Raw genomic sequence first — 14,811 nt, 5'->3', positions numbered from 1 at the left:
CGGCGGCTTCCCGAGGGTAGGCCTACATTGAGGCCAACAACTATTTTGGTTGACCTCGATTCCAAACCCTTTTTCAAAATGGCCATTCAAACCATAAAATCAGCTACAAACATTCTTTGTTGAAGGGACAACTTTGGCATAAGACAGGTAGTTTTTCATGCAAAATAGCTTCAAGTAGGACCGTGACTTCTCAAGGAGCTGAGAGAATTATTGACATATCATCAAACTGCAAAAAAGACCTCACCAAAACGGAATGTAACTGTACGTTTGCCTAAAAATCTAAGATTTGCAAGTCACGTCAAACCCGTCTCACATTACACGCTAAATTCATCATTAGTGATGAGCATTTAGTTTGTAACTATACAGTGATGAGCAGGCGGATAGATTCAAATTACATATCACCTTCCTGGCTACCTAAATCCCCGTACACTGAAATTGTCCCTTCAAATCACGTGCACGGAGCTATATAGATACGATTGCCGTGTGCACGGGCATTTCCGACTCCAAAAGAATCGACTCGAATCTTAATTCAAATCCGGCATTGCTGACATCATTGGCGCCAAAGACTATTTCTTTTGACCCTGTTGACCTCGCTTCTAAAATTTTTTTGGGAAAGCCATTCAAACATCAAAAGCAACTGCGAGCATTATCTAATATATCACCGACCTGTATAAATACGATACATCAAGAAAACTCTGTCGCAATATTGAATTATACGATTATCTGGGACTATTTGTACCCAATTACTCTTCCGCCAGCGAGACCTCGTCACGATCAAGGCGCTTTTGGCGACGAATTGAACAACCTAAATCCCTGTCTATCATATCTCTATCAGTAGCCTAAAGCCTTGATGGCCTCGGCGGTTAGACGGTTTCACTGCGGAGCGGATGGTCGCGGGTTCGAACCCCGGCGAATCTATTTTTTCCTGTTTTTTTAAGCATTTTCTTATTATTATTCATTCATGTCCGTTTATCAGCCGCGGATCCAAGCGGGTGCACCAGACGCACGGCTCCCAATTGATGTAAACTTTTTTTAATTGACCACTTATGAAATTTTGGAACACACCTGTCCAGGAATTTTGATGAGAAATGCAGTGCACGCTCCCTCTTCTTCCAGTTCCTAGATTCGCCGGCCCTCTTATACCATCACCTTATGCCATTGTGAATATTATCATGAGGAAAACCCCTTCACCCGAACTTTTCAAGCTAAAGTACACACTGATTCCAGAGAATGGTTTGACTAGTCGGCGGCTTGAATTCCCGAGGGTACATTGAGGCCAACAACTATTTTGGTTGACCTCGATTCCAAACCCTTTTTCAAAATGGCCATTCAAACCATAAAATCAGCTACAAACATTCTTTGTTGAAGGGACAACTTTGACATGAGACAGGCAGTTTTTCATGCAAAATAGCTTCAAGTAGGACCGTGACTTCTCAAGGAGCTGAGAGAATTATTGACATATCATCAAACTGCAAAAAAGATCTCACTAAAACGGAATGTAACTGTACGTTTGCCTAAAAATCTAAGATTTGCAAGTCACGTTAAACCCGTCTCACATTACACGCTAAATTCATCATTAGTGATGAGCATTTAGTTTGTAACTACAGTGATGAGCAGGCGGATAGATTCAAATTACATATCACCTTCCTGGCTACCTCAGTAAATCCCCGCACACTGAAATTGTCCCTTCAAATCACGTGCACGGAGCTATGTAGATACGATTGCCGTGTGCATGGGCATTTCCGACTCCAAAAGAATCGACTCGAATCTTAATTCAAATCCGGCATTGCTGACATCATTGGCGCCAAAGACTATTTCTTTTGACCCTGTTGACCTCGCTTCTAAAAATTTTTTGGGAAAGCCATTCAAACATCAAAAGCAACTGCGAGCATTATCTAATATATCACCGACCTGTATAAATACGATACATCAAGAAAACTCTGCCGCAATATTGAATTATACGATTATCTGGGACTATTTGAACCCAATTACTCTTCCGCCAGCGAGACCTCGTCACGATCAAGGCGCTTTTGGCGACGAATTGAACAAGCTTAATCCCTGTCTATCATACCCCTATCAATAAAGCCTTGATGGCCTCGGCGGTTAGACGGTTTCACTGCGGATTGGATGGTTGGGGTTCGAACCCCGGCGAATCTATTTTTTCCTGTTTTTTTAGCATTTTCTTATCATTACTCATTCATGTCCGTTTATCAGCCGCGGATCCAAGCGGGTGCACCAGACGCACGGCTCCCAATTGATGTAAACTTTTTTTAATTGACCACTTATGAAATTTTGGAACACACCTGTCCAGGAATTTTGATGAGAAATGCAGTGCACGCTCCCTCTTCTTCCAGTTCCTAGATTCGACGAATTGAACAAGCTAAATCCCTGTCTATCATACCCCAATCAGAAAAGCCTTGATGGCCTCGGCGGTTAGGCGGTTTCACTGCGGATTGGATGGTCGGGGTTCGAACCCCGGCGAATCTATTTTTTCCTGTTTTTTTAAGCATTTTCTTATTATTATTCATTCATGTCCGTTTATCAGGCGCGGATCCAATCGGGTGCACCAGACGCACGGCTCCCAATTGATGTAAACTTTTTTTAATTGACCACTTATGAAATTTTGGAACACACCTGTCCAGGAATTTTGATGAGAAAGGCAGTGCACGCTCCCTCTTCTTCCAGTTCCTAGATTCGCCGGCCCTCTTATACCATCATCTTATACCATTGTGAATATTATCATGAGGAAAACCTTTCAAGCTAAAGTACACACTGATTCCAGAGAATGGTTTGACTAGTCGGCGGCTTGAATTCCCGAGGGTACATTGAGGCCAACAACTATTTTGGTTGACCTCGATTCCAAACCCTTTTTCAAAATGGCCATTCAAACCATAAAATCAGCTACAAACATTCTTTGTTGAAGGGACAACTTTGACATGAGACAGGCAGTTTTTCATGCAAAATAGCTTCAAGTAGGACCGTGACTTCTCAAGGAGCTGAGAGAATTATTGACATATCATCAAACTGCAAAAAAGATCTCACTAAAACGGAATGTAGCCTAACTGTACGTTTGCCTAAAAATCTAAGATTTGCAAGTCACGTTAAACCCGTCTCACATTACACGCTAAATTCATCATTAGTTTGAGCATTTAGTTTGTAACTACAGTGATGAGCAGGCGGATAGATTCAAATTACATATCACCTTCCTGGCTACCTAAATCCCCGCACACCGAAATTGTCCCTTCAAATCACGTGCACGGAGCTAGACACGATTGCCGTGTGCATGCGCACTTCCGACTCCAAAAGAATCGACTCGAATCTTAATGCAAATCCGCCATTGCTGACATCATTGGCGCCAATCAAGGCGCCAATGTCTATTGCTTTTGATCTCGTTGAACTCGGTTCTAAAAACATTTATCAAAACGCCATTTGAACGTTAAAATGAGCTTTAAACATTATCAAAAATATCCCTGAGCTATATCAATACTTCATATTGAGAAAAATTGGTACAAATATCGAAATACGAGATACTTACGATCTATTTTGGCAAATCACCCTGACACATGCGCGACCTAGTTACACACGGACTGATATTTCAATATGGCGACGACTTGAATGGTGTTAGAGGGATAACATCCCTCGCACTGTGATCTTACGAGAAGTAGGAGCAACTGCAGAATAGCCGGGACACTCTGTGCTAAATGATAGGAATGTGTACATAATGTACAGAGGGACAGAGTGTACATAATGTACAGAGCTACTACTGTCCCGGCTATTCTGCAGTTAGGCCTTTTTCCTCTTTTCTTTTTTTTTTCTTTTTTTTTTTTTTTACTTATGCGCACTCATCCCAGTGTACAAGTAGAAAATGTCCCCTGGAAAAAGTGTCCTGGAGTGGCAGCCCGATTTGTCAGATCTGAACCACACCAGGATCGCTTGATGAGAAATGCAGTGCAGGAACTCTCTTCTTCCTGCTCCTTGGTCCCTATCTCTGAACTGTAGTCACTGAAGATATGGCAACCTAAGTCGCAGGTATGAGGTAGGCCTTAGGCCTAGCCTATAGCTGAGGATAATTACATCAATGTTTGTCATCACTTATCAAGTTACTCCTCTTAGAGTTGGCTGAATATCAATCAAGGATAAAATCAACAGCCAAATTTACTAACACTGCTGATCCAAAAATGTATTAGCCATGCAAAAGAATAAGAAAAAACTCAGATTATTAATTACAAAATTTATATTTTTTTTTTTATTCTTTGTTTTCCGAATTAGATGGAACATTTTATACAGAATTTAAGAATTGGATCACAATGAGAACAAATTTCCATATTGTCCTTCATGGAAAGGCAAATTGCCTATGCTCCTTGCGCAAATAATTGAAGTTTCATGAAAGAGATATTATTTACTCTAACAGAGTCTCTTGAACAGAATACTTCGGGGGGGGGGGGGAATTTCGATTAAGTCAACAAGCACCAATGTATATCTATTAAGAACTGGCAGTGATCTTTGCAAATTCAATTGAATGCCAATGTCTTCACAAAAATAGTATGGGCGACAGGTTTGGGGTTGGGAGGCAGATTGATTTGAGACTCATTAACTTTAACTATCTGGGACAGCTGCTTCATGATTCGCCTTTGAAGTGTCTACAGATTAACTTCAGCTCGTTCCAATTTACTTTTCCAAACGCACAAACCGTCTCTAATCTTTTTCTGATCATCCCCGGTACATTCGATCAGCAGTGATTGAAACCTTTGGTCAACAGGACTTGATGGTTGAACATCAGGTTGGCAGGCGTTCAGATATGGCAGTATGAGGTTTCTTCCGTGTGCAACACTTTGCTTAAGTTGACACGCAACTTCATCGAGTATTTTGTTTGCGTCAGTGAGAGCTCTCATTTGAGTTGCATTTCTTGGAGTGGTGACATTTATCTCAACACTTGTACATCGTCTTTCTAGTCGGTCTACATTCACCTTGATGTCTTCTTTGTCAACTAGAAAATTAAAGAGTACATACTTGTGCAAATGATTTTTGTTAAGTAAAAGACCTTTAATGGCCAAAAATCTAGTCCAGATGAGGCAAGGTCAGATATGGTGAACAAGGGGGGAGCTTTCCTCAAACAGGCCCAACTCACTGTCTTCCTCCACTTTTCACCATGGGACTTCAACTATGACATGGCCAAATTTGAGGTCACATCACCATATGCAGACCACTGACACTTTGACAAAACTAGGGCGACCTATTTTGTCTTAGCCTTCTTCATTGACATTGAGGTATGCCTATACTAACCTATAGTGTGTCAAATGAAGGTTTGTGGCATCATCTTGCATTGAAACCATCAGACGTTGTGCACTGCCACTGGCATCAGATATTGTATGAAGGTGCATCTATTTCTTTATATAGGGTCCATGAAACAACAACATATCCGGTAAACAAACCTGGTGAAGCATCCACAAGATAATGTTGTATAGTAATTGTAAAACCTTTCTTATGAGTAGCACTGTAATGTGTAATTCTTGGAATTAAGTGTGCGGGATTATTGGAATTGGGTTCAGATAAGATACCTGTGAAAATTCCCACGGTCTACTTTTAATCCTCCATTCTCCCCAGCGTGATCAATTACGTCAGCATTGATGCGGCTCCTCATTGGATGGAGACGCATCAACGTTGCCCCCTGATTGGTGCAGACAAAGCTGCGCGTGAATACAAAACAGCTGTCCGCACGCTCTCGGCAGAGAGAGAGAGAGAGAGAGAGAGAGAGAGAGAGAAGAGAGCGATAGAGAGTTATTCCAGTCTCCCGAGTATTTTATAATCACGTGCACGAATCGTCATCCCGACGAACTATTTTATCAATTATGACTTTGGTGTGTATAATTTTGTGAAGCAGTGTTAGAATAAAGGATCCGGACGTTAGAAGGCAAATTCAGGACTTATTACGTTTGTAACCTGTGCAAATACAACATGGCGACCTCCCCAGGACCTTCAATTCGTGACAGTGAGTCCGGATGCGTTTCAGTCTTGGAGCAGATTCTATTAACCGAGGACTCCGTTTTTCACGCCACGTGCTAGTGCTACTGCAGTCCATTATGTACATTACGTGTACACCTACGTGATTTCTAACTCGTTCATTTCATCGGGAGGCAGAATAGTGACGTTCGTTTGTCAATATAATATTTATAAAATCGTGAATTTTTTCTAAACTGTTCGTGACGTAAGTGCGAATTTCATTATATTTATATATCGTCACTTTTGTTATTTCTGTCACTGTGATCGCCATGAATCACTGTGAGTGTGAGCGCAGCATTTTTTAATCGATTGACGGACACCGTCTTCGTCAGTACGCATAGTACACGTCTATCACTGTGTGTACCGAACTATTCAACTTCTACATCATGACATGTGCTATAACGTTCACGGATGATGTGCCCAGCAGCCAGAATACTCTTCAATTCGCCCTGATGTCTACTCGAGATCCGATACCGTTCCAGGCTCCAGCTGATCCAGCGTTGCAGTTTTAAAAGAGACATTTTATATTAACTGTTTTGAAAGACATTTTATAAACTAATTAGTAATAGGACAATATTTTTGTGCATCATTTCAATTTTGGCAGAGTATAGTACAATACTTTGCAATATCAGTCGATTCATAGCATTTAATGCATTTAATCTTAAATTTTCACTCGTTATTGCAAACTGACTGGAACCGGACCCCGAGGATTTTGACAACTGTATATCTATAATATGAACTTTGTTTAGCTTTGCCCTGTTACAGCAAGATAGACAACGGACCAACCCAACCTTTAATGTTGCATTTCCTTTTCAGAAGAAATTAACTTTTGCTTCCCAAATACCTGACTTTTTATTCCTTCATAACTAACTTTTACCCCTTTACAGTAATAATGGAAGGGCCAGCAGATCCAGCACCACCTGCTTTCAGGGGCACCGATTTTCTACCTCCTTTGTTTGATGGTGAAGTGATCGACCATGACATTTGTCATGCACATATCTTATCGTTTATGGACTACCTTCACTTCCACAATCTCCACGAGCCAGCAAATGCTGCAGAGATGATTCATATCATAACATTGTTCAAGGCTAGACTTCGTGGCAAAGCACGTCTGTGGGCAGAGGGAAAAGTTTTCCCCACTATCGCTAATCTCAGAGCACAGTTTATGCAGCGGTTCAGTCCAACCCATTCAAATTTTGCCAATGTCAAGCATTTTCATTCTCTTTCCCATACCCCAGGCGATTCAGCCGAAATGACTCTCAATAAGATACGCTTAGCAGCCCAGCGTATTCATTATAATGAGGTCCAGGTTCGGGACAAATTCTTACAGGTTTTGCCTACCAATTGTCAGGCAGCAGTCATCATGGCTGCCCCTGCAGATGCAGACGTGGCAGTTCTCGTTGAACGTGCTCAACAATATTTAGATTTTTCTGAGCCAGACAGGCCAACTACTGCTAATAAGCAGGTATCATTTATCACTGATCAGGTCCATGTGACCACTGCTAGTGCATCCACTAACAGTAGTGCTTGTGCAGTTGACAGGCTTACTGAGCAACTTGCTGCTCTTCGCACAGAAGTGCAAGATTTGTCTATAGAGGTCAGGACTCAACCTCAGGTTCATTTTAGTCAACCACAGTCCAACTCTGATACTGGTGCTCGTACATATAGCTCGAACTACCGTTCAAGTTCGCCATCTCCTGTGAGTCATCAGTCTAGACGTCCTAGTCGTAGTCCGGCTAGAGACCGTTATCGTTATAGTCATCGTGTATCCAGTAGATCCCCATGTAGGGACAGTCGTCGTTCTCAGGGTTCCTATGGTATTTCTCGTTCTGGTAACTCTCCCCGTCGTGCCACCTCCAACATTGTCTGTTATTTCTGCCACAAACCCAATCATGTGTGGAGAAACTGTTATACTTACCAGAACATGGTCAGTCGTGGGATGAACCCTACTTTCATGCCCGTAAGGCCTCCAGCGCCACCCTTTTCTCCGTCCCATTATCAGCCATCAGATAATGGTCAACAGTTTCGTCAGGACACTCGATGTCCTCAACCCTACCCGTTCCAATCCTATAAGCCAGATAACAGGTCTAGGTTTGATCAGTACTCTGGACCACAACAGCAAAATTTTTAGATAGGAGAAGCACTAACTGCCACTTAGATGCCTCTCCGACTCTATTTTCTGCTCAGCATTCTGGTGATCAACATTCTAGTGATCATTTGTCTTCATCGTATAATCCACATTCTGAATATCTTGGTGAATCCTCTGCTGACATTCAGCTCACTTCTAGGAATTATGCCAAAGGTTATTTACCCACAGGCCAAGGTTTGGTCATTTTATTTGATTCAGGAGCCACTGAGACTCTGATTGGTTTGGAAACTGTAAGGGACTCCCCCTATTTGTCCAAATTGCCCAAGGTTGATATTAAACCAATCAAATTTCGTATTGGTAATGGAGAATTTTTGTTTGCAAAACAGGCCATTAAGCCTAAACTTACTATTCAAGGGAACCATTTCAATGTATATTGTGTCATAGCTGAAAATTTCATTGGTCCTGATATTCTTTTGGGTACATCTACCATGAAGGAACTCAAAGGTTCTTTGGATTTCATTACAAATTCGTTCAAGGTCAGGTCAAAGAAGGCTTGGTTACGTCCTACTGTCAATACTGTCATTAGACCAGGTCAGGTTAGGGTCATTCATGTTAAAGGCAAATTGCCCCATCACATGAAAAACTCGGCACTCATATTGAATTCATCGTCTCATTTGTCTAGGTTTTGTCCTTCAACCATGATGGTCAAATTGAAACACGGTTTAGCTCCTATTCGTATTTATAACCATTCTCGTAAACCCGTCAATATTCGGTCTGACAAGCCTATTGTCTTCACCAACTTGGATGATTTTATTCATGTAACTCAAAGTTTGTCTCCAAGCTGCCTCAAGCAAAATCAACCCTGTGCTCCGTCACAACCACCTGTTGATGATCAAGACTCGCATTTGTCAGCTAGGGACATTTTAAGGCGAGATGTTAAATTAGACCATAGTATTCTGTCTACGCCAGAACAGGCCAGTGTGTATGATATTTTGGAAAACCATGCTCCAGCATTTAGTCTTCGAGGTGAGGTTGGGACTTGTCCCAATTTTGAGGTGGACATCCATCTCAAGGATGAAACCCCTTTCTATATCCGACCATATCCGGTCGCTGAGGAAAACAAACCTCTCATTGATAAGGAACTTGATAAATTAGTCAAGTTGGGCATTTTGCATCAAGGACATACATCATATTCCAGTCCAATTTTGCTTGTCAAGAAGAAGGATTCTACTGAGAAGCGCGTTGTAACAGATTTTCGGTTTTTAAATAGTCGAGTTCATTGTGCAAATCAAGATTTCACTCCTTTGAAAACCATCTTAGCTAGAATCGGTCAGTCAAATTGTAAAGTCTTGAGTGTCATAGATTTGAAAAGTGCTTTTCATTGTCTACCTTTGTCTCGTAGGGCACAGGCCTACACCGGCATATCTGCCTACAATGGTGGTCGAACTTTTTACTATCGTAGACTTCCAATGGGTTTGTCCATTTCTCCGTCCATTTTCTCTCAGAAAATCAATGATATCCTTTCTAATATTCCCAACTCTAATCTCTTTTGCTGTGCAGTACATGATGACATTCTCATCTTCAGTAAAGATAAGAAAGAGCATACTGTACATCTGCAACAAATTTTCCAGGCTTTGATTGCCAATGGCTTGAAGATTTCTCCTAAGAAATGTCGCTTGTTTCAGACTAGAGTTGTTTACTTGGGTCATGTTCTGTCCATTTCTCCTGATGGTTTTGTTCAAATTTCGGCTATGAATGACAAGTGTTTGTCTATTAGGAATATGAAGACCCCTACATGTCAGAAAGCGGTCCGAAGGTTTGTCGGTGCTGTGTCATATTTGAGTCAATATTTACCTAGATTGCAGGAATTGCTTACACCTTTACATGAGCTGACACGCAAATCTAAGCATTTCCATTGGCAACCCCATCATGAGATAGCTTTTCATACTATCAAAGACTTGCTCATCAAGCCACCTGTCTTGAATGCACCCACTACTAGAGGTGAATTCAGATTGTATAGTGATACTTCACGTATTGCTACAGGTTCATATCTTGCTCAATACTCTGATGGGCAAGAACGCATCATCGCATACTATTCCAAGCGCTTGCCAAAGGCGGCAAAGAACTATTCTGTTAGTGAGCTTGAATTACTTGGACTCCTCATCAATGTAACAGCTTTTCAGTATTTGTTACAAGACAGGACTTTCCAGGCTTTTGTTGATCATTCTTCTTTGGTTCAGATTGTAAAGTCAAAGAAGCAGCCACCGACCACTAGGTTGCAAAAGCTGCTTGAGCGACTGTCTCCCTATAGTTTTCAGTTGTCGTACATGCCAGGCAAAGAGCTTGTGTTAGCTGATTTCTTGTCACGTGCTCCTCTAGATGATGATACTGAGTTAGATAGGATTATGCCAATCGCGTTCCAGGCACAATCACCTGTTATTTATGAATTAGAGTCTCTTTCAACCCCTGTTCAGGAGCATGCATTTTATACACTGCCACTTCCTGAAAAGATTGTTACCAGGTCATATGCAAAGAAAATGAACATTCCTGTGCCTCTTCTGCATAGGCCAAAACCAATTCCCAAACCACGAACACATGTTCCTTGTCAGCAGACAGTGTCTGTTGCACCTACACACACTCCTCTTGTTAATGGCATTCAAAACAATGTGCCACCAGTATCTATACTTCCAAAAGCTCCACGTGTGCCCATTGTTACATCAACAGTGGCACCACCAGTGTCAGTGATTCCATTTGTTCTCCAACAGAATGACAAATCTCAATCATCAACCAAGGTTGCTGATGAACCTAGGCTCATTGATTCCGCTCTTCCTCCATCTTCTGTCGTTGAAGAGTATTCAGATGATATTTTAGATCTCCTGGTTAGACCCACACCATTGGTTCCAAGGATTGATAGCATGCATACCAAGCATGTCCCTGATCAGGCATCTCTGAATAAGGTATTGAAGATCATCAGACGCAAGGTGATTCGGGATTACAATCTCCCTATTGAGGCACAACAGCTTAGTACCGCACAACAGACATCTCCGTATTTTAAACCCATCTATGATTACTTAGTCCATGATATCTTGCCAGCAGATAAGAAAGCTGCTAGGGTCGTTAGCATCAAATCTGAGCAGTATCTGACTTTCAATGGCATTCTGTTCAGGATTTTCTTTCCCACCAATTCTGAGAATTTCTGTTTTCAATTAGCAGTTCCGGAAAAGTATATAGATACCATCATAGGCCAACATCATGGCTCAGGTTTGCTTCTGGGACACGGAGGATGTACCAGAACTTATCTCACCATTAGGAAAAATTTCTATTTTCCATCTATGTTCCAACGCATTGTCTCGTATATTCAATCATGTGATAGGTGTCAACAACTCAAGGGAAAGTCTGATACTATGCGGACATTTCATGAACGCATTCCAGCCAGTTTTGAACCATTCCAGACCATAAGTATGGATTTCAAATCCATGCCCACATCTCCATCAGGTTACCGTCATATGCTAGTGGTGACATGTGCCATGACCAGGTTTGTTGTGGCCGTCCCGCTAAAGACAATTGACGCCCCCACTGTTTGTGAAGCCCTTCTCCAGAAGGTGATTACTCTGTTTGGCGTCCCATCTGTAATTGTGTCAGATGCAGCAGCATCTCTCACCGGTCATCTTGTTGAATTACTGTGTGCGACACTTGGCATTCAACAGAAGCTTGTCTCTGTAGAAAACCATGGTAGTCTTATGGCTGAACGGCAAATCAAATCCATTGCCGACCTCATCAAAGCAAATCTCCTTGAGTATGGTGTTTCTTGGACTCAATTCGTGTCCACAGCAGTGTACACATACAATTCATTTTCAAGTGCTCACTTGGGAGGTTACTCTCCTTTCTATTTGCTCTTCTTGCGTGAACCAGCTGATTTGTCCACTTTGAATTTCAAACCATGTCTAGGTCTCTCACGGTCACATGCTGAGTATGTCCAACATCTGCGACAGAAATTTCAGAATGTGTCCAAATGTATGCTGCAGCTCCAAGAGCACCAGCAACTGTCTCAAAATGCCAAGATTGCTAACAAACTTCAGAAATCTCCCATCTATGCTGAAGGTCAGTTGGTTTATCTACATAAACCCAACACTACAGGGATGACGGCCAACACAAGAAAGTTTAAGACTCTTTGGGTTGGCCCATTTGTTATACACCAGGTTTTGGATAGGACACACTATATTATAGCAGATTTGAAGGGAAACATCATTCCTGATATCTTCAATTTTGCAAGGTTGAAACCAGCATTTTTGAGGGCCACAGGTCAGAAAAATGTAGCCCATCTCCAGCAGTTGCAAAACTTGCTTCATAAGGCAGACAAGGCACAGGATGAGAAAGCTGTGCATGCTGCTTATGCTTTGGATTTCACTGATGAGACAGGTTCCGCTCATGAATCCACCACCTATAGAGGCGACATCTATGCCTCACAGGCTGAACTTTGTGATTTCAATATTCATTTGTCTCATGCCGAGGGTAACCATGGCATGATTGCTCCCTCTGTGTTGTCCACTAAGCAACAGGATGATTTGTCTCGGCTCACTTGGCAATCTCCCTCAGAGTTTGATTACACCACTTTGAAACGGGCGCGTTTCAAAAATGGATGCCTAGAACTCTTGCTCTCTGTGCCTTTTGGGCAGAAACAGTTTAGCTATTGGTGGTCACCTCAATTTGAACCACATGTTGTCAGCATTGTCCAGTTTGTGTTAAGTGCCAAGGATATAAGATGTACAGGGTGTCCCAACCCGTTAAAAATGTTCAAAGATAAGACCATTCATGATAAGTCACATATTTTGGCGAAAAGCCAAGAGAAAAGTGATTAGACGACAATTTATTGAGAATATGGTTTGTTTTTAAAACATCTCAAGTGGTTTCTTGTTGTCGTCGTTATGGTAATGATGTCATTTGGTGTTTACAACAAGACGTTGCTATATTGCTTATCAAAACAAATCTTTACGAGAATAATTATTTCACCCTCATTGCTATTTTTATAAAAGCTAGTGAGTTGTTAGTTGGATAATTGTAGAAACATCTATTAGCTATAGATGTGATATTTTTTTCTACTTGTCTTCAATGAAGTTTTGTGCAACAGTAATCTGTCTATTGAACAGTTTTCCAGTTTGAGTATTTTATTATCAATACTCTATTTTATTGGATGTTTGTACGGCTACATGTTAGCAAAGCCAACTCTCATCAGTCTTGGGACTGATTTATTTTCGTGATGGGTTTCTGTCTCCAAGCAGTGCTTGTGGCAATTGCTGTTTCGAGACAGCTCACACAATAGTGTATGATTTAAGCAATTTGGATACTTTTGTGACAACAACATTTTTTTTTTCGTTGAGGTTTTGTAAATACGCGTGTCATCCAGAAGTTCTTCGAGTTAAACTTTATTTTCCACAGTTTTCAGATGCCTCGTCGACCGGTCCAGTCAGTTTCGCAATATTCCCAGCAGAGGTTTTGACACTTCATTGTATCATTGCATATTTTAACATGCTGTTTAGCATGAGATTAATGATTCAATGTATAATTATATTGTAACCTTATGCTCATACTTTGTCATGAATGAAGTGGTCATTCATTAGTAAGTGGAACAAAATACATATATTGTAACTAAGTTCGGCCGCTGGCTGAACACTGTTGGGAACCCCGAACCATATGATGTAATTTAAGTTCATTCGCTGCATGAACACCTCGTTTAAAGCCTTATTATCATTGATTGTACCCCATTCAACAATACTATGTGTTAAGCCAAAGTCATATTCCTCTAATTGTTTTTAAAAAAAAAAAAAAAATATTTTAACTTCGTAAAATATTTTACCAGTTCCGCGGGATGTTGTATAGTAATTGTAAAACCTTTCTTATGAGTAGCACTGTAATGTGTAATTCTTGGAATTAAGTGTGCGGGATTATTGGAATTGGGTTCAGATAAGATACCTGTGAAAATTCCCACGGTCTACTTTTAATCCTCCATTCTCCCCAGCGTGATCAATTACGTCAGCATTGATGCGGCTCCTCATTGGATGGAGACGCATCAACGTTGCCCCCTGATTGGTGCAGACAAAGCTGCGCGTGAATACAAAACAGCTGTCCGCACGCTCTCGGCAGAGAGAGAGAGAGAGAGAGAGAGAGAGAGAGAGAAGAGAGCGATAGAGAGTTATTCCAGTCTCCCGAGTATTTTATAATCACGTGCACGAATCGTCATCCCGACGAACTATTTTATCAATTATGACTTTGGTGTGTATAATTTTGTGAAGCAGTGTTAGAATAAAGGATCCGGACGTTAGAAGGCAAATTCAGGACTTATTACGTTTGTAACCTGTGCAAATACAACAATAACTGCCAGTGTGTTTGATGTAGCTCAGGGCTTCTATCAAACCATTTCTTTCCTTCTCCATGCCTTGGGCCTGGATTCTCAGAGCCTCCACTCTCCTTTCTACTTCATCCAGCATCCCAATGATGCGCTCGGTGCTGTCTGGCTGACCAAAAACAAAGACATTTGCAGGATTTTCATGATTGTTTTGATTCATGCCTGCCATCTTGCAATTTTTCTACCTCCGAAAAGAATATCAATGGAGAGTTCCAAACAGCTTATATTGTACTATCACTGTACCATTTTGATGTCATACTTTTCACCAAATGACAGCCAGGTTAACAAAGATGCCAGACAAGAAAAGTGTAGTGGAATC

The 14,811-nt window shown here is 41.3% G+C and overlaps 1 protein-coding gene across 1 annotated transcript; it reads right to left on the bottom strand.

Moving 5' to 3' along the window:
• Positions 1–4,216: 4,216 nt before the first annotated feature.
• On the bottom strand, positions 4,217–14,734 carry LOC135485860 (BAG family molecular chaperone regulator 2-like). The gene is made up of 3 exons (XM_064768191.1): positions 14,462–14,734; positions 5,433–5,455; positions 4,217–4,987 (listed from the first exon to the last, which is right to left on the bottom strand). The coding sequence occupies exons 1-3, from the start codon at positions 14,659–14,661 to the stop codon at positions 4,641–4,643; spliced, it is 570 nt and encodes a 189-aa protein (XP_064624261.1). The 5' UTR covers positions 14,662–14,734; the 3' UTR covers positions 4,217–4,640.
• Positions 14,735–14,811: the final 77 nt, after the last annotated feature.

The sequence above is a fragment of the Lineus longissimus genome, chromosome 4, assembly GCF_910592395.1.
Source record: "Lineus longissimus chromosome 4, tnLinLong1.2, whole genome shotgun sequence".
Lineage (NCBI taxonomy): Eukaryota > Metazoa > Nemertea > Pilidiophora > Heteronemertea > Lineidae > Lineus > Lineus longissimus.
Note: the sequence above shows the minus strand (reverse complement) of the source record. Positions and strands in the feature narration are given on the sequence as shown.

Excerpts from the sequence above, each read along its gene's own strand:
- LOC135485860 (XM_064768191.1), bottom strand. The coding sequence starts at position 14,661 with ATGGCAGGCATGAATCAAAACAATCATGAAAATCCTGCAAATGTCTTT. Across the intron at positions 5,456-14,461 it reads TACATCAAACACACTGGCAG|TTATCTTGTGGATGCTTCAC; the intron begins TTATTGTTGTAT and ends TACTATACAACA. Across the intron at positions 4,988-5,432 it reads TCTTGTGGATGCTTCACCAG|TTGACAAAGAAGACATCAAG; the intron begins GTTTGTTTACCG and ends TTAATTTTCTAG.